We start from the raw sequence: 23999 nt of genomic DNA, 5'->3' as shown, positions 1-23999 counted from the left end.
AAGAGTTAGTGACCCTACAGATGAAAAAAAAGCCTTCAAATTCAGATCTTAAGGAAATGAATGGGTATGTATGTAACTGATCAGAATCTGCAGAAATAATTTAATGTAATTACTAACTAATCCATCTTGAAATCAAGGACAATTTAAAAATTAAGGCATTAATATGAAATTAAAGTCGCTTGAAGTTTGCATGAAGGAAGTACACAGTAAAAAATGTGGTTACATACCATGTTTATCTTCTAAATGAAGATATTTTGTGAAGCACAGATGGGCTACTTTATTTCGTAATCCTCTGACCCATAAGGATTGGCACTGAGACAGTGTTCCCACTAATACATCTCTCACTCCATACTTTTTCACGTGGCATTGAAATACTACATTTGGGAACTCATTGACTCACTTAGGAGGGCGGCTGCTGTACCAGAGAAAGGAAGCTGATTTCCTTTTCATATTTTGAGCACACACAAATGTGGTGGCAACTTAGGAATCAGCTCTTAGAAAAAGGAACTGGAATAGAAAAGCTCTTAAAATCTTACCTGCCAGAAAGTAATGTTCCATTATACAGGAGAAGGGAAGCTCAATACTGAGGGTCTGATTAAGGAGAGGGCACAGCACCATCCAGGACAGCTAATCTTCACCAGTCCTAAAACTGTGCCAGAATTGTAATGAAGGGCAGAGCTGCTCTCAAGCCAGGCACACTATCTGCACCTTGACAACGTCTAGAGAGGAGGGCTTCCAAGTAAATTCCAGCTTTGCTTAAAATTCTGTGCTGGAAACTGCAGTATTGGACTCTACAGCAGTGAACCCATCAGCCACCTGAAGTTACACCATCCTGATGGGGTCATATGTGACTTAGTAATCACTTGAGAATCCCACTATAGAGCAGGAAACTGATTTGGATTCCCAAGTCCCAGGCTTGCCCATCAAGACATTCCTCCTATACAGAAAGCAAGAACTTTTAAGGGGAGCAGCTGCAGCCAGCCAGTGAACCTGAAAGTGACAGAAATGTGGGTAAAGTGTCCCAGCGTGGCATGGCACTCTGACAGAGATCCACACAAGAGGCAGGACTAAAGGAAACATAAGAATAGATGCTATTTAATTAGGACCTTCACAGAAAAGCATCTGGTATAATTGGTTAAGGGGAAGTCTTCACTCAGGCAACATTTATTGGGATATAAACAATGTCCAATTGTAAACGCTAATTAAACAGCAGGGCTAAGGTAACTGAGTTTTGCCTGCCTGCCTAAGATGTAAGGTTTATAATCCATGCTGTTATGGGACAACTGTGAGAACAAATAATTGCATATCCAAAAAGTCAATTATGTCCTTCATTTTGTAATGACATGCTCCAGAGGTCAGAGAATACTTTGTCTTTAAGCAACTTAGCCAGTTTTCAATAGAGATTGAAGCTTGATTGCCGTTCAGTGTTTGCGAGGGAACTGGCAGCAGCAAAACAAGCCTGATGGATGTTCCACCCTGTCTGGCCGTGTGTTATTGGCCCACTACTACCAGGCTCTAGGCACCCTCATGCCCTTTAGTTTCAGCAGACAAATTCTCTTGATTTTGAGCCATCTGGCCCATAACAGTTCATCTAGGAAGTCATATCACTGACCATGTATTATTTCAAAATGTCCTTTTAAAGAAAGTTTACTCAAGTTTTCATGATAGTTATAGATATAGTTTGAACTACTGCAAATTCCATGGCAGGTACACATCCATGGAGCTCCAAATGCAGTGACAAACCCACATTGCAGGACTTCTTCAGACTTTTTGCAATGGATCCAGCCTGGCTTTACCTAACCCCCCCGCACTTTGCCTCCAGGTTATTCACAAGCAAGCCTTCTGCAGCATCTCCAGCATCCTTTCTCCTGGGTAGCACAATACCTGCCATTACAATCCCTTCAAAGACAGTCTCTATAACAAAGAAAATTTTGCTTTATTAAGTTTCTTCTTGCTTTTCTTCTTTGTACTGGTGCAATGACCTCATGCTGCAAATGGGAAGGAAAATGAGAGCTTTAGAGGCCAGTCATACAGAATCATAGAACATCTCAAGTCAGAAGGTACCCATAAGGATCATCGAGGCTAACTCCCTGCTCCTGGCACAACTACCCAATCCATATGACCCAGAATGTCACCTTCTGTGAAGAGAGAGGGATGTTTGCCCCTGAATGCCATTCTAGGCACTAACATAATCTGTGGGGATTAGGAAGCACCATTTGTCAGATACGATGAGCAACTAAAATAAAGAATCTCCCATGAAGAGCCCTTTTCCAAACCAGTGACACCCACAGGAGCTTTATGTCTTTCATGTGAACACCATGAAGACTCTTTTCTTTAATAGTTATCATGACACAGTATAGGCTACAGAGCATTTGCTGCATTTTCAAACTGTGGCCAACAAACGAGGTGAATTCTGTGAGAAGGCTGCAGGCTGAGCAGTGACAGACAAATACACTGAAATCTTAAGTTAGTTTATAGCCTTTTAAAGTGCACATAATTTGCTCACAAACTAAGCACCTGCAGCAAGTGGAAAACCTAACTTTAAAAACTTGTAATGGTTTTTTTAATTTCATAGCCTCTAGCAATATATTAAAATGAGCAGTAGGTATAAAACTATACTCAAAACCTTAAATGTTTTCACAAGAATTTTACTTTTAATAATTTAATTTATTGCATTTTAGGTTTGAAAGTAGCAAGGACAATTTCAAACGAAAACTTCAAAAACAAGATATAACCAAAGACTTTTTCAGGATGAAAGAACACATGTAAGGAGGATCAAGACCCTACAGTGAGATCAGCTATTAGCTAATTAAATATGTGACTAAAATTCATCATTTTAAATAGCAGCCGTATTGATGGTGAGCAGTCTGGTAAGCAAACAAATGATTGTGGATTTTTTTTTCATCTCTTCAGAGAGAAACATTTATCTTAATAAGATTCACTGTGCCATAATACACGTGGAATAAGTCAATGTCTACTAATTAAAGGACATTGTCAACCTGATTTTCTAAACAACTAATTAAAATATGTAGCATCTAACAACAGCCCTTCTTGCAAAATATGCTGTTTAAAGTACACATCCCTGTAAAAGTTACTTGTTTTTCTATTCCCTTGTGTTTGCCTTTTTAAATGGTTTTTCAAGAAAGGAGGATCTGCTGAGCTGAGGTTCTATTTCTGTATCAAGTTCCATTGATACAAAGCCCTGTACTTAGGCAGAAGCCCAATGATTTCTACGTCTAAAAGGCTATACAAGACAACAATGACACTAATCCTAAGGGTTTGCTGTTGTTGCTTTTTCAGAGATGACATGATTTTCTCTCTCTGTTTTTTGTGAGGATTTTAGACAGTGTAGATGTTACTTGAAACTGTAAAATTTTCAAGAAGAAATGTGATTTTCATACTGATGAGGAATCTTTAACCTCCCATTTTACGTATTACATTAGTTTCTCAGAATAAGCAGGCTTCTCTCTTTCTTATTCTGATTCTGTAAGTAGCTTTTTCAAGAGAAAGAAGTTGTTGTAGATCTGTCAGCAAGGCTCTGGGAGTAGGAGGATGTTTGGATTTCCGGCATATTGCAACGCAGTTCTTGGCCACCAGCAAAGCTATGTGTGTGAATCTCATTTTATATCCGTTGTTTGCAATACCACATATTTTAAGAGACATTTGAAATAGTCTCTGTACTCCTAATCACAAATCATTCCCTAAAAGAAGCTGAGAAGGCAAAATACAAACCTTTAGAGGACTCATGTCATTAGAGACAGTGGATGAAATGATGCTGTCATGGAGTTAAAATAAAATCAGTCATATCTTGAACAATTTAGCCTGTATTCAAAGTTCTTAGGTCAAATCAGCTTATTGTTTGTTTTTTCTCTCCCAATTCAGATTGTCATTTTCTATGACATACCTTTTACATTAAAACATTAGCCAGCTAATTTTATTAGCCATTTTTAAAATCTATATTAAAATGTGTATTTTTGCAGTGCAGAAATCTAAGACAGCAGACTATGAACTGTGTGACTACTAATTAATTTCAAACCTGGAAGTATGCGGAGCTCATCTTTAATTCCTATCTGCATTATTTTTTTTCTCTAAAGATCACCCGAGTCACCACTCCCACCATTTCCCCTTCTTTTCTATCCTCAACCAGTACAAAGAAAACATCATTTTCCCAGCCAAGGCATATGCAACATCCTTCAGAATGCGTCAGAGCAGATCCCTCATCAGCCAGAGGAATCACTGTGTTAGTATGAAGTCCTTCCTGCCCAGCAGCATACAACAATCTTGGAATTACTACACATTTTATCTTCTCCAGCAAAAAGGTGACTTTAGCTCGTTTTACCTAATACATTATAAACATTTTCCTTTCATGTACCTGTGCCCTTTTGTGGGCAAGCGCCGAGCTCCTCCTCCCAAATTATAATGATAGCTCAGTGACTGACCAGAGGCTTTGGCAATCTTACACAGGACAATGACTTGAAACCAATCCCCTTTCTTGCAAATAATACCAGAATAAAATATAACTCAGGACTGTGTCAACAATGACTTAGGAGGGCAAAATACATTTTACTTTTCTGTAGCTCTCTACATTCTGCAGTGTTAACAAGAGTTAAAACCTGGTTTAGTCATTAGAATAATCAGGTATGAATCAAAGAAACCTCAGGAGATGCTCTTGTAGAAAAAGCAGATTTATTTTCACACAAACAAGCATTTTCCTCATCCTAACTTCATCTTAATGGGTATATATCTTTAATAAACAAACCCATTATTTTGAATTGTATCAAGAAATTTTCATCTGTAATACTGCTCAAACAAAAAATACTAAAATGCGAAAAGCATTTTGTTTTTTTTTAATACACATCTAGCATGTTCATTGCCATAATGCAATATTGTAAATGCCAAAAAAGTGAATCACTGATATATAATTTTAAAATGCCAATGATTTACCAGCTGTCACTGATCTTGGAAAATTTCCCTAGCAGCATGTGGAGATCAATAATTGTTTACAGACTTTTTAGTCCCAGTTTGTAGGCTGGGTATCACTGTGGACTATGTCAAATCTTTTAATAGTGAAGTTAAAGACTGACTTCACACTTAAATCTATCCATCATGCTAAAGAAATACAAGAATGATGATCCAGGGAACTACTGCTTGTCCTCTGGGACAGTAGTGGTTCAAGTCAGCAGGAGCCATTCCTGGAGAAAGAAAAGTGATTAGAAGCAGTATCCAGCTTGGATTTTCCAAGCTTTGCCCCACCTGGCCAAGCCTAATGACTGTCTGTGATGAAACAGAAGATGTGCTAAGGCAGAGCTGTAGATGTTGCCTGCCTTGCTTTCAGTAAGGCTTTCATCATGGTCTCCCCTAGCACACTCATATCCAAGCTGGAAGGTTACAGTGCAGATGGTGCAGACTGCAAGAGGGGTGAAAATCTCCCCTACCAGGCCCCAAGAGGTAACAAGTCCTGCCCCACCTGGCAGCTGCTTACCAGTGGCATTCCTTGGGAGTTTACCCCTAGACCTATGCCATAGAATATTTCTGGAGGAGAGCAGAGAGCACAGATTATTTATTCCTTTTCATGTTTTTAGGATATTTAAGCATTGAAACAGGTTGCCCAGAGAGACTGGGGAATCTTGATCTTTGCAGGTTTTCAAATTTTCACTGCATCCTGTGCTCAACAAACAGATGTAATTTCAGTGTTGACCCTGATCTGAGCAGGAGATTGCACTAGAAAGTCTCCTAAAGTCCCTTCCAACTAAATGATTCTATGATTCCGAGAAAGAGGCTTTTAAAAGTTCAACTTTACCATCCATCTTATCCTTAGGCTCTCCCTATACACATGTATACACATGGGCTGATGTCAAAAGTAAGTAAATTAACATGTCCTCCTCATCCTTGTAGCTCAGAAGCAGGTTTAGGATCAATACCCTGTGCATGCTGATCCCAAATTCCATGGCAACGTTAATGTATCCCTTTAGTAGAAAATACCCTTCACTCACTATTTTTCTGTCCTTGCACATATACTCATGTAAAAGTGGGTAAAGAACCTTCCTCTTCTGAATCTAGTTGATTTTCTATTCAATGATTTTCAAAACAGGTACTGAAAAATAATTTTGTCTTTGATTATGTCTCTCTATAGCTTATTCATCAATGTTTCTAGTTACGGCAGATCAATTCTTTTCTGTGCTCATCCATTTCTCTTTTGTTTCATCTAATTTTTCATCAGCTGAATCTTTTCCTTGTTTAACTGAAATGAGAGCTATGGTTTCACACACATCACTGTGCCCACAGCTCTGAGCATTAATTGGATAAGAAACTGTGATGGAAACTGGTAACAGGGCATGCTGTATCCCAACCCTATAAAGAAATGTGAATTCTGCACTGTTCTTGTGAAAACCAAAATTTAATTACATTACTCTATGTAGTGAAGTCAGACACACTGGAACTAGTGTCCCTTAGAACCTTTCAGAGGTTTCATCTCTTCACAGCTACATTGGTACTGCAAACTCCCTGCTTAGCAAATCAGACATTGCAGGCAATCCTCAAAATGAACAGTAACACTGCAGTGTAGTCATTTGTCACAGGATTGCACATTCTAAATGTGACACTATTTAGCAAACAGTAGAAATGTATACTGAAAATGAACCATATATTCTCTCCCTAATTCCTTTAGTAAAAGTGGTTAAACACATTAAATGGTGCAGTTTCATATCCAAGGTCTTATTTCCAGCACTATAAAACACTGCCTGAAAGTATTTAAACCTTCTTTGTATGTATCATTGTAAAGAAAAAATCCAAACTGTTAGGAAAACTTCTGAACATACAAATTTTAAGTGGCCACTGCAATTCTCCAAATTTGTGCAATTATAACAACATAAAAGGGAATTTCTAAGATATGATATATATACAAAATGATTAAGCATGAAAATAGCCAGAAGCCTTTTTCGGGCAACTTTAGCATACATCGGGCTGTGCCCCAAACTGCAGCCAAAGACCAAATTCTTGTAATCCCATGAGAAATCCAACACTTTTCCTGAGGTGCAGTACCTTGTATATCAATAGTGGAAGCAGTTTAAACATTTCCAAACAGAAAAAATATCATAAAAGTCCAGAAAGATAATAAACAACATATTCTTCTTCTTTCTCCTTGCTCTTTTTTTCACTCCTGGCTATGCAAATTAGAAAAAGTAGAAAGTTGGGATAGCAGTGGAAGAGTCACCAAAATATTTTTCAAAACTAAGAAAAAGTATTCAAATTAGTATTAAAAAAATCAGTAGTTTTACTGACAGTTAAAGGCAGAGTGAATACAAAGTCATGTGGCTCTGAGGCCTGATCTTTTAAGCTGCTCCTAATTAAATGCAGCTTTGCTCTTACTGGATGTTAAGAGCTTCCCAGGTTACTGCCCGTATTAAAGGAAAATTAGATACTTATCTGTATGAATGTTGCAAAGTTGACTGAAAAAAGATAACGTGTGAAGACTGTGTCAAAAAATAATATTGCTGATTCATTCTAATGTACTTAGACATTCCTGAACTCTGATGGTTCATCAGTGCCTCATAGTATGGGCCATAATCCTTAGCAGATAAATGCTTAATCCGAGATAAATCGTAATAAATCCAAATGAGATTAGACCTTTACCAAAATATCCAATGAGTGGTGTAAAAACATGTTTGAGTGACTGTGATACATCAGTGGGAGTCACCGACTGAATTCTGTACAGAATAGCAGAGAAGGTGCAATAATGACTTAAAAGCAAAGCAGAACTGTTCTGATCAGCTCCACTCGGGGGCTGGTGTTGAGTGTTCTTCACCAGCCTCCCTTCTTAACAATATTCCTCTGATCTGCGAGGCTTCATGGTTTACATCAGTGTTCTGTCAAAGTCACCTACTTTCTGAAACAAATGTTTTATTTATCTCCTCCTTCCCACTCCTACTATTGTGAATCCGAATAAAACCTGCAGGAGCCTTAAGGCTAAAACGTTCAGCGGGATCCACTGGCATTTTCATCCCCTCTGTATTTGGTAGCTTATGATATCAGGATAACTCATTAAGTATTTACAGTAAAGGACATCTTTGCATAGCATTTAAAAAATCAAAAAGTCACATTTACTAAAATTGATGGTGCTATGATTGAGTGTGTTATGGTTAGAGATGGACAAAAATATAAGAGAAACTGTTTGCTGCTAAAATCTGAGATTGCTATGAAAGTCTAGGCTCTTTACCTGAAGAAATTCTGCCTGCCTTTACTTGTGACACAAATATAACCTCTTAACCTGCCAACTGTAAACAAAAAGTTGTTGTCTTGAAGAAAAAGCATTTCAGCTATATTTTTAAAATTTCTCATCTATAATAAAACCTCCAAGAAATTCTATTCTAAAGAATTGTGTTGCCTTACATTCAGCAATTTAGAGGAAAAATCATTACAAGAAATCACTATTTAATAAATTGTAACCTGAATTAAATTACAGTTGTGAATGAAGCTGCCCATGGAAGTCTGAGTTCCATTAGCATTACTGAGCATACTCAGAGTCGTGATCCTGGGACATTGACTTCATGGAGTTTTGACTGTGGGAAGAATTAAAGTTTGTATCTGATGTCCTCAAAGCCTTTGATGTGTTTATAGCTTTTATAGGTCAGTTGCAAAGATACGCTTTGTAATGGCTTTCTATGCTTACCCTGGAAAAGCACTTACACTCTCTTTCCATTGCTTAAAAATACAGAACTATTTACTTCTGACATTTGCTATTTGTTCTAAACACCATAGTGTGCATTACCCGTGTATCGATTCAGAAGCATCTTCTGAAGGGGCAATTTCACCGCCCCGCTCTGACAGCACAGAGAAGCCACCAGATGTTGTCACCGTCTGACTTCAGCTGGTTTCATCATGAGGAAAGGCGAGCACAGCTCTGCCTTGGGTGTTGATTTTAGCAGTGACCTGGGTAAGCACTTCTCCTTGGCAACTCCCTCCCCCTCCGCTCAGCCCAGGTTTCCAAACTCCAGCAGAACCGATTGTTGGTGGCTCAGGTGAGACAAAGAAATGGGGCGGACGGTGGGAGGAGTAAGGTGAGCAGGATGCTCAGGTAGAGACAGATGCACACAGAGCAACACAGGTGATCTCTAGGGCAGGTGTGGAATGAGCACTCTCGTCCTCTGAGCTGAGACTTTACATCACTTTCATTGCCTGCAACATACGACTCGTTTTTCTGAAGGAGAAATGTAAGTTCTTATTTTAGAAGGTGTTTTTTTGGTGGTTTTTGCCACGTAACTAAGAAATGAACTAACACGAAAATGAACTAAATGTTTTACTTTGTGTAGTCTCTACATCATGCATTAGAAGTATTCAGTTATAGGAAATATTCCCATTACTTCTTATTTGAGTAGATCTACCTAGAATTCTCTTTTCATAGTAACTATACTGGTCTTTGCACTTCTCAAGGGTACAGAAGACCTTCCCATGACTATTTTGGGTTATATTTTGAAAGAGTAGTTAGAAACATCCTCTGAATCAAAACTTGCATCATCAAGCAAATGCCACATAATTATCATTAGTTGTACAACACTGTAGACCTTTCTCTACATGTGTGGAGAAACATTTGCACTGTGACCAGATCCAATAGGAACTATAAAATGGTAAATGCAAGCTTTTGGAGTATTATTTTCTTTTTTTTTCCAGAGACCCTAAAAAAATCTAGGCAAATAACTGAAATCCTAAATAGTACAGCCTGTTTATGCCACAAATAAAAATGCTGTGTAAGAGATGTCATTTTCTTTGGGTATACAGAGCTCAAAATGAAACATTTTAGAAAAGCTGTTGTCTAATGTGGTGATACCTTATCATTTAATGGACTGATGCCCTTTTCCTGACTGTTGTTTGCAGCTAGATTTTTCAGTTTTTAAGAATATCAATACCTCTTCAAAAGTTGTAGACGCTGTAAGTCAGGAAGGATTTTCCATCATTCTGTCAAAATAAACAGGAGGAAAATATCCAGCACACCTACAAGTACAGCAATACTACTTAGGGTTGGAGAGAAGTATTCTGAGACCAGGACACTGGTTAGGGGGAGATGATTTAATACAAAACAGAGTGCTATGAGAAAGTCAAACTTGTTTAAAGAAAAACAAATCATCTTACTTTAGCTTTGTCTGGATTTCTGACAATGACATTTCATATCTGCTCTGCTCAGAATAATTCATGTATTTTAGGGGTTGCCTGAACAGAGTGTATCACAGATCCTTTTCCTATGTGATAGCATGTCTCTAAAACAACAGGATTTGGACCAAACTAATAGACAGATGAAGCCAAACAAACAAATTGCTGCTATGCTAATTTCTGAAACAGATGGCTCTGATCCAGCATTTGCTGGGAAATTCAATTCCTTGTCAATCTAGCACAGAATCATGTCTGTCTTTCTGTAATCCTGCATGTATAGCATAGAAGGAGGAATCTGGCTCAGGATACTCCACCCACAGCTAAATTTATACACAAAGAACTGAAAATCAAAGTACATAAACAAGTACAAATTCTGCTGTCCTTACTGGAAGCGGAGATTGGACCCTGTTTTGAAGTTTCAGGTACAAATCTTCAAAAGGCCCAAGATGTTCAGTCTTTCCTCACTTTGTGGTAGAAATACCCTTGAAATTAATGCAAGTTGTATATATGGCTTGCAGCACTAAAGTAAGCCAGGCAAGCTAGAAGCTTCTAATTTTTTTTTTTTTACTCCAGGTATTTTATTTAAATATGAGATTGTTACTTTTAACCAAGCTAACTGAAACAAAAATAAATCAGTAAAAATGTAAATAATTTCACACTCAGGTTCCTGACCAGGCCACAGCTGAGGCTGTAGGTCTAAGTTGGCTTCCTCAGTCTGTTGGTGCATCTTCAGCTAAATTTAGCCTAATGTTAAGAATGACCTACACAGCAAGGAAATAAACTGTTTGAAAAAATATAGGACAAAGCTTATGTCTAAGGAAAAGCTTCCCACAACGTTCTATTTGTGGCACACGATCATACATTTGTGTCACATCATCTTATCCTTTCCTTGAACACTGATTGAAAACGAGGCTTTTTAACCTACTCAGAATTCTACCTCATACATCTCCATGGGCGAGGGTCACGGATCCAGTCGGAGCCAGGGGGAAGCACCTCAGAGATCAGCACAAACCTCAGCCCGCTAACACTTCAGCAAATTCTATTCCCACATCGGGAGCCGCCCGGGAGGGAGCGGAGCTGTGCGGACCGTCCCGGGTGCATTGCTCCGGCTCTTCCCTCTCCGCACCCCACACGTGTGCTCTGTCTCTCCGCGCCCCGCACAGCTGCGGCCGGTTCCGAGCGCCATAAGAGCTCTGCCCGCGCCGCCTCCCGCGGCTCCCCGAGCGCTGCCAGCTAACATGGCGGCCGCTCCCCGTCCCGCCGCCGCGTAGCGCCCTGCCCGGCTGCCCGGGAGACCCCGTGGGTGCCGCCGCCACGTGCCGCCCTCGCGTCGCTGTGGATGGAAGATGCGCGGCCGGAGCGCGGTGAGGGAGCCCGGGCGGGGCGGGGAGGGGAGCGGTGCAGGGGCCTTGGCCGCGTTCTCACTGCTCCTGGCGGTGAGCGCTCCCGGGGCTAGGAGGTTATACCCCGTTCCCCTCTCTTCCGGCGGTGAATCCGCCCTCGGGGCGTCGAGTGCCGCCGGGAGCGGGGCCGCGCTCGGAGCGTGTGGGTGCTGCTGCCGGGGAGGCGGGCCGGGGCGTGTGGCGGTGTGAGCCGGGCTGGACCGGGGGGACCGCGGATGGCTTGTGGCTGGCTCTGTGTCTGCGCCTGGCTTCTGCCTGGGTCTCTACCTGCCCCTGGCTTCTGCCCGGCTCTGTGTCTGCGCCTGGCTTCTCCCTGGCTCTGTCCCTGGGCGCTTCCAGTGGCTTCTCCCAGTTTTCCCTACCTATGTAACTGTGACGCGTAAGCGAGTTCTAGGCTTAGTCCCGTTTACTGTGATGAGCGCAATTAAGGTGTTTTTAATTAAAGTCATTACCCATGACTGTGTAGTTTTAATTGCCTAATAGTTACTGTGGAAGTTCGTGGTGGTTTTGTGGCGATGGAGTTGTTTTTTCCTGCAGGGAGCTGGTGGTAAATGAAGTATTCCCAGGTGCTAAAAGGTTAGTGTGGGTAGAGTTTACACTTCTGTTCGTTTGTTATTCTGTATTAAAAACTCTCTTCCTAAAGTAAATTCTATCAATGAGCATGTGTGTTAAAGAACATATATTTCCCTAAATATTTTCTCTGAGTTCTTTTTGAGTGGCACGCCTTGAGTAAGACTCACTGGTTGTGGAGGTTGGCTGGCAGTAAGGCTGCCTACAGTGATAAATCATCTTTTAAATTTCACCAAAGCGAGAGCAGGACAGCTCATATTGCATCACTCGCTCAGTTTATTGGCTCTTAAGTAGGTCTCCCACTGGCTTCATTGGAAGGTCATTGTATCCAGTGGCACCCTCAGTGCTATTTAAGACTTTTATTATCTCCTTGTATTAATAGAAGATCACTGAATACTATTTAACAGGTATATTGGAGGTTTAGTTTTGTGCCAGCGCTTGGCCTTTTCTTGTAAGAAGGGCCAGGGAGAGCAGTTGAGAATTTTTTTAATAAAAACAAAGCAGTGGTTCCCCCCTTTTTTAATTCAGAAAGTCCAGAACAATTTTGGAAACCTTAAACAAGAAGGTTCTAGTGGTTGAGAAGCAGAACCTGCAACACATTCAAAGCAAAAATGAAACTGATAGTCTAATTTTACTATCCACACTGAGTGACATCTAAAATAGTAAGGAAGCCTAAATGATAGAAAGTAAATTAGATTTTTAAATTAGGTAATGTTTGAAGATGTTAGAGTATTACTACATTTATTTCCTTGTTAATATTCTGAGATGTTGTAGGAAAAAGTAAGGAAAGATAAATCATACCAAAATAATTTAAATGACACTTTAAAAAAAAATCAATTACAGTGTGAGGCTTATTGCTATGCAGAGGAAGAAGGCTTTGCACAGAAATAAGCCTTTTACTTTATTCCACCTATTGAACAGAAAAATGTAGACTAGGGAGAAAGTGCTCATCTAGCTTTGGCAGTAGAGAAGCCTGGAAATAGTGTGAGGAAATGGAGATTCCATTCCATTTCTGCATTGCTGGTGAGTTACTTGGCACAGGCATGCATATTTTCATCTAAATTTTCGAGGGGTTTTGAAACACAGTTAACTTTTTTTTTTTACTCATATGCAGGAAGGACTTGTTAATTTTGTCTCGATGTGGAGGAAACACCTCAAATTTAGAAGTCTAAAATTAATGACTTTCAAGAAAGAAGTGTACTGCTTTACATGTTTACTGGTTTTGTGGAAGGGGGAAAAGGTGACATAATAGTCTGAAAGCTACAGGCAGGACAGCAATAGTCTGGAACCTTAAATGTGGAATAAGAAAGGTGCTGCTGTGGGCAGCCATTTCTTCCAGGATAGTTTAAGGGTTACCTTATTAGTGTGTAGTGATACATCAGAACAGAATTTTAGGAGGCCATAGACTTCTTAAATATAAGAGTGTATTTTAAGAAATAGAGTTTTGCTTCTGCATAGATACTGAAACAACCTTCTGGAAGATGGTTCCTAATCTTGCTAATCACGAAGAGTTAACGTGGCTCTCAGTGGTGTGTTGGGTGTTGTGCCAGCACTGTAGGGGAGAGGCAGAAGTTGTTCATTCCAAGTCATTTTGCTGTTTGCATTTTGGACTGTGGGTGGGAATTCCTTTTTTTACCAATTTTTATTTTGCCTAGGTATACTTGGAGTTTTTACAGCTGGAAGTCAGCAACTTTTTATTAATTTTCTGGAAATAGATGTGTAGCAAATAAGTTCTTAAATAACTCCAGGTTGTGTCAGCATTTTTCTTTACTTGTTTCTATCAGCATTAACTATTACTGTTCAAATCAGCCCAGTAACAGTTTTGAAGAATGGCAAAAGTAATGAGAATGGATGTATTTTCATGAAAGGGTAGTATATAAGAGGAAAGAAGTAAAACCTTAATATTGCCAGTTAGATTCCTATTATCTGTAACTGCTTTCTGGCCCTAAGGGAAGTTGATACCTCTAACAGTAAAATCTGTGTGAAACAGCATCATATTCTTATAGTGGTCTAGCTGCCTGGATAAAAGAAAAACACGTGGAGTGTAGCTTTATTGATGTGGCAGTTTTATCAGGACACATTTGTAGTAACTGTGGATTTGTTCAGGATTAATGGGGGGAGTGTATAATAATTATCATTCTGGCCCTGCAAGAATGATTCTGTCCTAGGCAGAAAAGAGTGTGTCTCAAAACTAATGACAAAATATGCCTGCCATACAAAGTTAAATCTCTGTGGTATTTTCTTCACTTTTGCTCAGTTTTTTTAAGAAATTGATGGAAGAATCCTGCATTCAAACAACAGAAGGGTTCAAAAAAGGCGTAGGATTAAAGAGCAAGATGAAAAATCATCTTGAAAAATTCAGAAACAGTGGCAAAATAATTGTGGTCACTTCTAATTAGCCTGTTTACTTCACGGTACCAATTCAGATTTTTCTAAGAAAGTACATATCCTGGTGTTTAATTAGCTCTCCTTGGTTTTTCTTACATATCTTAATTAAAAGTTTGGTGGTAGTTGTTAATTATGATGTACTTGTTTAGCCTTTTGTTTAGTCTTTGTTCTGTTTATGAATGCTGCCTTCGAACAGCACTGCTCTTACTCAAACATCTTGCACGATAGTTTTCCTTGGGGGTTATGGAAATTATAATCAGCCTTATGCTTGCTCTGTTTCCAGGTGCCAGTAAGAGACTCTCTGGAAGCAAGAGCTCAACAAACAGACATTTCATGTTCTGCCATCACCTAGTCCAGTTTGTCAGAGGTGGAATTTTAAAGTATTAAATTGCTGGCCCAATCTGCTAGGGGGATTTTCATGTTTCTGCCTTAGTTGGACTTCAAAGTTCTGGTTCCAGTGACCTTCCATTTTTTTGTTTTGTTTTGTGTGAAAAGAGGGCTGTAGTGGAGAATCTAAAAGTGTGTTGTCCTTCTTGCAGTCTTTCACATTTTGTTGGTTTTTTACCTCTCCAAACTCTGCAAGTACAGCATAGAAGCACAGGAAACTCTTAACCTCTTGCAAAAAGAAATAACACGTCAAATATTACAGTATATTACTGGATTCAGAAAGCAATTGACTTGTGAACCAGGCTTGCTGAACCATTTTATTCACAATGTCTTTTCATTACTTATTCAGATAATTGATGCAATGTTTGAAGTCCCTGAAGTGCACAGAAGCATCTGCAATTTCATTGACATAGTAAACTATTTTAGAAAAAAAAGTACTTCAGTGTCCTCACAATAGACAAAATATGCAGCCTTTGTTTCCATAATGATTTAAAGTTAATGCATGGGGGATTGGGTTTGGGATTTCCATAAATTAAGGGGTGTCCTCACCTTTCAACAGTTGGGTTTTTAGTGCTGAAAAACAAATGTCGTTTCTCTGCGGTTTTTGTATGACTTCCCTAAAAATAAGCATTCTGGTGCTTCCCCCTGCTTATAAAAACTACTACTAATAAATGGTGGTATTTGTAAAACTGCTGATACTTCAGCAGTCTAAGAACACATCGAACAGATGCCTCCTGTTGCCCTCCACTTCAGTGTGTTTACTGGTGCTTCGTGCAGCCTAGGTCATGTTCTTGTTTTCGTGTTTCTGAGTGCTCCTGTAGCCTCTTCCCTCTGAATGCAGTCAGCTGCTCCCTGATTTGGTTTACATGCTCTTAGTGTCTCCCTCGGGTTCTCTCCATTCACCCGGCTTTCACAACAGCCTCTGCAAGCTTTGTTAATCAGCTCATCCATTTGCATTAGAAGGTGGTTTTTTTTCTCCAGCACAAGAAAAATTGGTTTCACCCCTCACTGCTTGCTGTCATTCCTTAGTCTGGAGTTTCCTAGTTTATTATCAAATTTACCATTTGCTCTACTCAGTGCAACACTTTTCAGTGGTTTTCTTTTTTGCATGTGTGTCCATCTATGTTATCTGGCCTCTTGCCTGCCTTCATAAAAAAAAAGCTTACTTTTTCTTCTTGATTGATTTCTTCCACTTGGTTCCTTTCATTTTCTTCACTGACTAGTAGTTTTATCACTTCTGGGATTTCATGCACTATTTCCAACACAGTTGAGTTTATTTGAACCATTGTCCTCCATATTTTCATGCAATGTATAGCTAAAGACTCTTTGTGTAGCTGAAGTCATTGCATCTTGCTGTTGTTGGCTTGCCTCTTTTTTTTTTTTTTAGGCCTTTTTCAGTTAGGTACAGTCATTTGCTGTAAAATACCTATATGGCAATATTTTCTTATGTCTGATATATAAACAGTGGATATCATGAGCTTCCCAACAATCATGTCTACTATATATCCTCTTGAATTTTTTTCTTAAATGCGTAATGCTAAATGTCATTTAAGTGTTTTAATATCTCAGTTCATGAGTTTTTGACATCCTTGCTAGTTTCTTTAGTTGCAGTAGCCCATGTAAAGTCACCTTTTGCCAAGCTGTTACTCATTGTTTATGCAAAACCCCAAACTTTTATGAAGGCATAAAAAATGGATCTTGTTTAAAAAATTTTTTATTGTAGGAGCTTTATAGGTCAAAAGAGAAGCTTTCATATTAAGCTGATGTGATACAAAGCTGGTCTGGTACAGACTCCTGTATCCAGGTCTGTCACTTGCCAACAGTTCTAATCATTGTACCTCACTCAAGTAGCTCTGGTTTTGGGTAACTTGTTTTGTTTTGTTCCTAGTTTTTCAAGAGAAGTCCTTTTCTATCCTGCTTGTCTGTTGGTCATGTATTCCATGCTTAATAGCTTTCTAACTCACTGGCAAGTCTTGAATAAATAGCAGAAAGGTGAAATTTTCAAAGATGATCAACTACTGCAGGTGTTGCAAAATCAAACATCCAAAAAGGGTCTTAATTTGATCTCATCCCTTAGAAAGGGCAAAACAGCAAAACTAGATGCTGAAATCTTAGAAAAGCATTGTTTCCACTGGACAATGTTCCTGCTAGCAGCCTTAATGTGTGAGAGATTATTTCTGCCATTTCATGATGAGAGGAGATACAGCATTTTGTACACACTTAGTGGCATCCTAGGTGACATCTCACAATCCAGATAATTTACTTTTGGTTGAATTGAGATGCCTGTTGGTATTCACAATGCCAACCTTTCTGTTAATGTACTCATTGCTGCATTCTGCTGCTCTAAAGAAAACATGAGCATTAATTGTGTCTTGGAAGAGTCTTTCAAATCCCTCTCTGAGTTTCCTCTCACTCAGTGCTCCACACTGTGGTTTGCCCTGGGCTTACTGGAGCTCTTCTTGGGCTCTCACAACAGCAGAGAGCACACCATAGCACCAGGGCTGCTCTCTGCAGCTCTACTTGCATGTGGCCACAGGCAGAGGAAATTAATAAATGCAACAGATGAAAGCAGTGAAGGAACCAAAGATTAAAAGAGATTGGTAGAGATGGAAAAAAATGGCATTTCCTGGAGTAAGCAGCACATTAAGCAGATTGGGTCTGAGTGGTTTGTTTTGCTTTTTTTCCATCCTGAGGAGGAAGCATGATATTTGTTGGCCAGAAAAGCAGATTCTGGAAAAATGATGTGCCTAGAAAGAGAGGACTAAACCTCAACATGCTTAAAGATGACTGCATATTTCCCTTGGGGCTGGGATATATCCTCACTGTCCTGTAGGCCCTCTGATCTGCATCAATTGGCTGTGTAGGTTGTTCCTGTAGCAGTCAGATCAAGGATCTCAGACTTTTGTGCAGGTAGGAAGAGCCTCCAGGAAGGTCTACCAGGCAGCTTGTCTTAGCACATGTGTGATAGAGAGGAAGGAGCAAAAAGCAACAAATACTTCATATTTGGAATGCAATTCTGTGTCATGCTGGGCGCTTTCCAGTCCATCAGATAATTTACACTGACTGAATAATGTCAGGAGGTTTTACTGTTTCACATGATCTGTGAAGCCTCTCTTTCCCAGAGTCCTGTGATATCTAAACAGGACTTATCCTATCTTAATAGGACAGCCAAATTTCCCACTTCACTGGTGGGACCTTAGGAGGAAGAGAAGTTGCCACTGCACATTTGCCACAGCTGGCAGAGTGACTGGAGAGGTGAGAAACTTCCTCTCCAGCCCAGCTATCTTCCTCTGGCAGCAGTAAAGACAGAAACTAATGCCAGATTTCTCTCCTCTTGTCCTCTGCTGATATGTGGGGGAAGATATTAAGGTCAGCCCCAGGCTGTGTGTGCTGTGACAGCGTAGGTTGTTCCTTTACACAGATGGTCTGGCTAATGAGAGTACATTGCTGAGTGGTTCTGAAGCAGGGTTATTAATGCCCAGAACTCCCTTCACAGAACCACAGAGTTCAGTCAGCTGTAATACTGGGATGTTCTGTGTGGTGCAGGCACTCAGATCTGTGTGCCTCTCAGTGCATCTTATCAGTCTTACTCTACAAATGTCTGACTGATGAAAATCCCAACTATATACTTGAGATGATATGGGAGCTGGAGCTATGCAGCCTATTGTCTGTTTTTCCATCCACTTTTTCAGTGGTAAAATGGTCTACACAGAAAGGCCAGAGTTTTGCCCCCTGTGCCCCAGCCCTGAGCTTAAATGGAGCACCTGGACTGGGAGGATGGTGGAGGCTCAGGTGGGACCCATCAGGGCACTCAGACCCGGGAGCACACCTGGCACTGCCATGCTCCCAGGTCGTCTTCCTTGCCTGACTCCCTGAATCTCCTGCTGCTCTCTGCAGGTCACTCTGCTGGAAACCTGTTTGAAATTTTGCCAGGTTATGTTGCATTTTGTGGTGTTGAACAACACGTTTGGGATCCTCTTGTGGTGTGGGAATGTCATTGGCTGATGTGCTTTTTTTTTTTCCCCTTCCTGTTAACCTGTCAGCTCTGATGCTCAGCGGTTGCCCTTTCACAGAATGGTGGGGCTGAGTTTGTGGGCAGGATAGGAAAATGCTGAGGAGCAAATTTGGTACACTGGAGCATCTGGCCTGTTCATCTTAATCTGAATCTTACAAGCAGTCTCTTGTGTAGAAATTGTGAGGGTTTTTTTTCTGGATTCTTAAATAGATGAATCAAGTAAAGCCTCTATTAAGCTTGATTGCAGTATTTTTAAAATTATTTCTATCTGGGTCTTGTGGAAGCATTTGGAGCAAGATTTGACTGTATACACTTACATGTTGTTTTTTTCCCAACATTCATTTTTAGTATCTGCTCTTATTTTGGTTTCCAAAGTTGATGTGACTGTATCTGTGAGATGTTTTTTTCCTTCATTCATTACTTAAAAGCTTATGAAATGTGCAATAGCATCTAGTTTTGACAGTTTTTTTTTAATAAATTACTGTTATGATCCTAATGATACAGAAGGAGAGGTTGGCTCTGCTTTCCACATGGAACAGCAAGTGATGAAATTTAGGGAGTTCATTACTGGAGGAAATTCTGATTCTGTCAGCAACATATGCAGAGCTGCAGTCTTCATCATGGCAGTGTTCATATCTGGTGCTGTGTTGGGGAAGCTCTCTGAGTTGGAGTCTTGAACATGTTAAGGCCTGACTGATGCCATTGGACAGAGAGAAGAAAACCTTGGTGTATGTGCAGTAATCTGGGTTGCTGAGTAATCTTCTGGGCTAGTAGGAGTTTCCTAAGCATCGAAGTCTTTGTGCCTGTGTGGCAGCTGAGAAGTGACAGGGACAGGAATGGATAAAGCCATATCATCCTCTGGTGTGAGATAGCCTCCCAACCAGCTGAAGAGTGTGGTTTCCTGAACACGTCAGCTCCCAAATAATTGGCCTCATTCTCTGTGTTGACAGTCTTCCAGTTACCAGTGAGGTCAGTGGGAGTAATTGGTTAATAGCTTCATTGTGTCTTAAATTTAAATAGCACCATTAACCTCAAAGGTCAGGAGCTGAAATTTTTCCTACCAAACCACTGAATTTTACAGTGTGCACCTATACTGCCCTGATGTTTTGGCAGAAAGCAAAAAGTTATGGGAATAGTCTGGAGAAGGAGACAGTACAGATACGCTGTAGGGATTTTGCCATTTGTTGCCAGCAGTTGAAATTCTTTTGTCAGATGTTGCACAGCTTCACTGATACCTGCCTTTCCTTTACCCACAGAAGCTGCACCTCTATCACAGCAGAATAAAATCTTAGCCTTTACTTGGCACATTTTGAAAACATACTTTTGGTACACGAAGTCTGTGTTGGTTATCTGTGTTCTCTTGGAATGTTTTTTCAGTAATTTTTTTTTTAGGCATTTGGGCTCGGGAAAATGTTAAAAAGAGAGGACTGTTTCGTTTATTAGGTGCGTTTAAAGTTCCTTCATTGTACGATGTCAGAAGAACAATTAAGTTTTATCTGAGCAGAGCAGGGTGTCCCTAGGTGCAGGTTACAATGCATCCAGTGATACTATTAAAAGAAAGATCGTTTGTTGTTGCATTGGGGAATCCTTATAAAACATCAGGAAGACTACCTGGAAGAATATAAATGTGTTCAGGCAATGGAGTGAAATATTCTTAAACTGCAGGGTGATGGCCTGTAGCTGGATAGGTTTTCAGAGCAGCTGTTTTGATGTGATTGTTGCTTTTCCCAACAGTCATAAATTGGATGTACTAGAACCCTTTTTTTTTTCTAAAGGCTTTACTGTTTGGAGGTCCAAAATCAAAGCTTCTGCTATGAAAGCAAGATTATGTAGCCTAGAGTTCATGGAATAAACTTAGCTTTTTTTTTTTCTTTTGATAAGTTGTTTACATGCTTCCAGAGATGTTAGGCTTTTTCCATGTACAGACCCATGTAGTGTTGCAGGATTTGCTTTGTGCAGCTGCTGTGGGGGCTGTGGGTGTTGGCCTTGGGTGTGGTGTGGGTCTGTGCTGAGCTTGTCTTGCCTGAATCACTATTCACTGAAGTACTTGTTAGAAACAGCTATGCTGAGTTATAGCAAGACTTGCTCTGTGGTGTTAAGAGACCCCAGTGTGGCCAGAGCTCATCTAGGTGAGGGTCAGCTGGAGACAATTTGCCTTGGTCACCTGGTAAACCCATGGTGGGATTAGTCTCATCAAAGGTGGACTTTTTACCTGGGTAAGGCTCCCCTGGTGATCACTGGTGATCTCCTCAGCATATAGCCAGGGAAGAAGGGCATGATTTTTGCTCTGAGATTTGTAGAGCAGGACAGATGGATTGTGCCTTAAAAGTGATCATTTCCTATAACTTCGTGTACAAAAGGGTCTGGAGAGAGTCACTGCCCAGCAGATGTGTAACCTGAGGTGAGGTAAATTCATCCACACTCCCCTAGGACTGGTAGAGCCCATCTTCTCAAATACAGCTTTTCAATGCAAACTGGAGAAAACAAAAGTAGCCTGGCTGCTGCCTCACCTCCTTTATTTGCATGTTGAGTTAAAAGTCAGTCTGAAGTAGAAAATAAATCACCTATGGTTGTGGAAGAGGCAGTGCAGCAGAAGTGAGTTTGCTCTGGGGAGAGCCTGCCAGCTTCTCCAACTGGGCTGCACAGATTTCTTGAAGCCCAAGCAGCAAATATGTATTGCTTGGTAGCTGTAACCAAAGTTATTTATTAGTTAGCTCAGCCTTCAGAACAATTTTTGTACCTACTAGCATTTTTAAATTTTTTTAAACAAGTATTAAAAATATCCATTGTCTGTCCTACTTTAAAGGAAGCTAAAAATCATCTGCTAAGGTATGTCTGACACTTTGCAAAGACGTTTAAAGAAAACCTTAAATCCACATGAAAACCTCAGAATTGGGTAGGAAAACCAGAGTCATCCTGATCCCAAGAGAAGAGCTCCAGGAGCTTTAGAGAGCAAGAAGAGGAGCTGCAAATTTTTTTTTCGGTTGTCTTTCTTTAGCCCCTCCCTGCTTGTGTGTCAGGATGGAGAGTTCACTGTTGCCATTGCTCTTCTCTCAAATACTGCATCAGTTCTGGGTTTTATACCCATTACCCTCTCTGTATTTCACCTGCTTTGTTTTCCTTATTATAAAATTGTCATTTCTGTAATCCAAAATACACACTGGAGAGTTGTGTGAGCCATGTTCTTGAGGGAGCTGTTCATCCCTGAAATTTGGGTACCTTATTTAGGCAGCTGCCTATTTTTAAAGGGGTAAAATAAAACAGATATACACAGGAAGCTTCTTGAAAGTCCTGGCACTTGTACATACAGGTGTGAGCTTGGTTTCTGTAGTAAAGCCATTTTAAACTTTTTCTCCTGTCAAGCATCCTTGATTTGGGGATAGGTTTCATGAAAGGATTTACCTGGAAATGGCTGGATTTTTTTTAATATGTGAAATTGTAATACTTATTTACCTTGTGCCTGCTGCTACTAAAATACTCTAAGTGCCAGCTGCTCTAATGAGAAGTAATTGGGACAATTAATAGCTCTTGACACTTTTCATTGTCTTTATTCTCTTTTGTGTCTTTCTGGTTCTGCATCCTTCCTGTGTAATTGCAAGTTGCAGGAGACATAACCCTTCTACATGCTGCTCACAGGTCTCCTTTGATTCCTCCTGTACCTCTTTTCTGATCCAGCCACCTTGCACTCTTCCCCAGATCTCTTTCTGATCACTGTCTCAAAGCTTGGCAACATCAGCACATTAATCCCCTTTCAGGTTTTTATCTTTGTTCTTGTTATTGATATTATTTGGCCTGAGTGCAAGGTGTATAGCACACTGTATTACAGATGGGCTTAGAGCAAATCCATCAACTGTTCTAAAATTAGGCAATGCTGCTTGAAAGACCCTGTTCACATTTTTTATGAGGGTTTTTGTGCTTATACATAGGCACATTAAAAATGGCTGAACTCATGTAAATCTCCCTGGTAAGTCTGGAGTTCTTCAGTGTCTAGGTCCTTTCATTATTTACAAGTAAATACATTTTAAAAATGCAGTCATAAATCTTTGAAAACATCTTCATTTGTGCTCAGTTGAAACTTTGCTAACTGTATTATACAAAATTGACAGCAATGTAGAAATGTTTTAACTCTCCCTGTAGGTAGGATCGAGTCCTGCTTGTAGTGGCAGGAAAGCAAGCTGTAGGATTTAGGATATCTTTAGAATACAACTTTCAATATCCCCGAATTTAAAAGGAGGAAAACAAAATCAGGGGAGTGAAAGCATTGAAATCTATATTCCTGAGCCAAAAGTAAAAGAACTGGGAAAGGGGAAAAAGAATTCCTGGTAACCTACTGCTGTGTTAACATATTTACCTGCAATGTATGCTGCTGTTTCAGTCTGGCAGTGCTGACAGTGGGTTCTTTCAAGTGTATTGAAAATTGGCCAGGCAGGACATCCTGTGACCGAGTGGATGCTCTGTGTTGCAGAGCTAGGAGAGGAGTGTGCAGCCAGGGACATTGCTGGCCTTCAGACATGCTGGGAAGGTGCTGAATCATCTGCTCCAAACCCTTCTTGCACTGTAGCACAGCCGCTGGCCTCCTTCCCTGGCTGGCCAGTGCCCTGGCAGTCCCAGGAAACCTCTGCTGAGGTTATTCACTGGCACACATGCATGCCGAAATCTGCTTCCAGTTGTGGAATTGAGGATGTGGTTCCTGTCACTAAGGCTTGCCTCACCATCAGAGCTATTTACATCTATTCCTTGTGTTACCTCTGTGCTCTGCTGTGCCCTGGAGAGTTTTGTTCCAGTCTCCCGGCGTTCAAACATAAGTATCCACAGTGGGGTTTGCAAATACACACATCTTCGGAAAATTGGCATGTGATACTTAGAGCAGCTATGCAGCATCCAAATTACACATCTCATAAGGCATGAAAAAGAAAGTGGGCAAGCAACATTAAATAGCATATTTGTGCAAAAGCAGCCGAAGTGTGATTTCTGGGGGAACTGTGACTACTTTGCCTAAGCTTTGTGCATCTAAATTCCTCATTTAGGATTGTAAGTATATAGGAAGGTTTTCTGGCTTGTTTTGCATCTGATGTCTAGCTCTTTAAGGAGCT

At 40.3% G+C, this 23999-nt stretch overlaps 1 protein-coding gene across 1 annotated transcript in view; it reads left to right on the top strand.

The window, feature by feature from the left end:
- The first annotated feature begins 11354 nt into the window (after window positions 1–11354).
- The window catches only part of ELAVL4 (ELAV like RNA binding protein 4), an 80740-nt gene continuing 68095 nt past the window's right edge, over window positions 11355–23999 (top strand). The window contains exon 1 of the mRNA XM_085067635.1: window positions 11355–11507. Within this exon, the coding sequence (XP_084923761.1) occupies window positions 11490–11507 (18 nt within the window). The 5' untranslated portion in view covers window positions 11355–11489. The remainder of the gene's footprint in view (window positions 11508–23999) is intronic.

Source organism: Lichenostomus cassidix, chromosome 8, assembly GCF_008360975.1.
Source record: "Lichenostomus cassidix isolate B80296 chromosome 8, HeHo_3.0, whole genome shotgun sequence".
Lineage (NCBI taxonomy): Eukaryota > Metazoa > Chordata > Aves > Passeriformes > Meliphagidae > Lichenostomus > Lichenostomus cassidix.
This window is presented reverse-complemented; position numbering and strand designations above follow the sequence as displayed.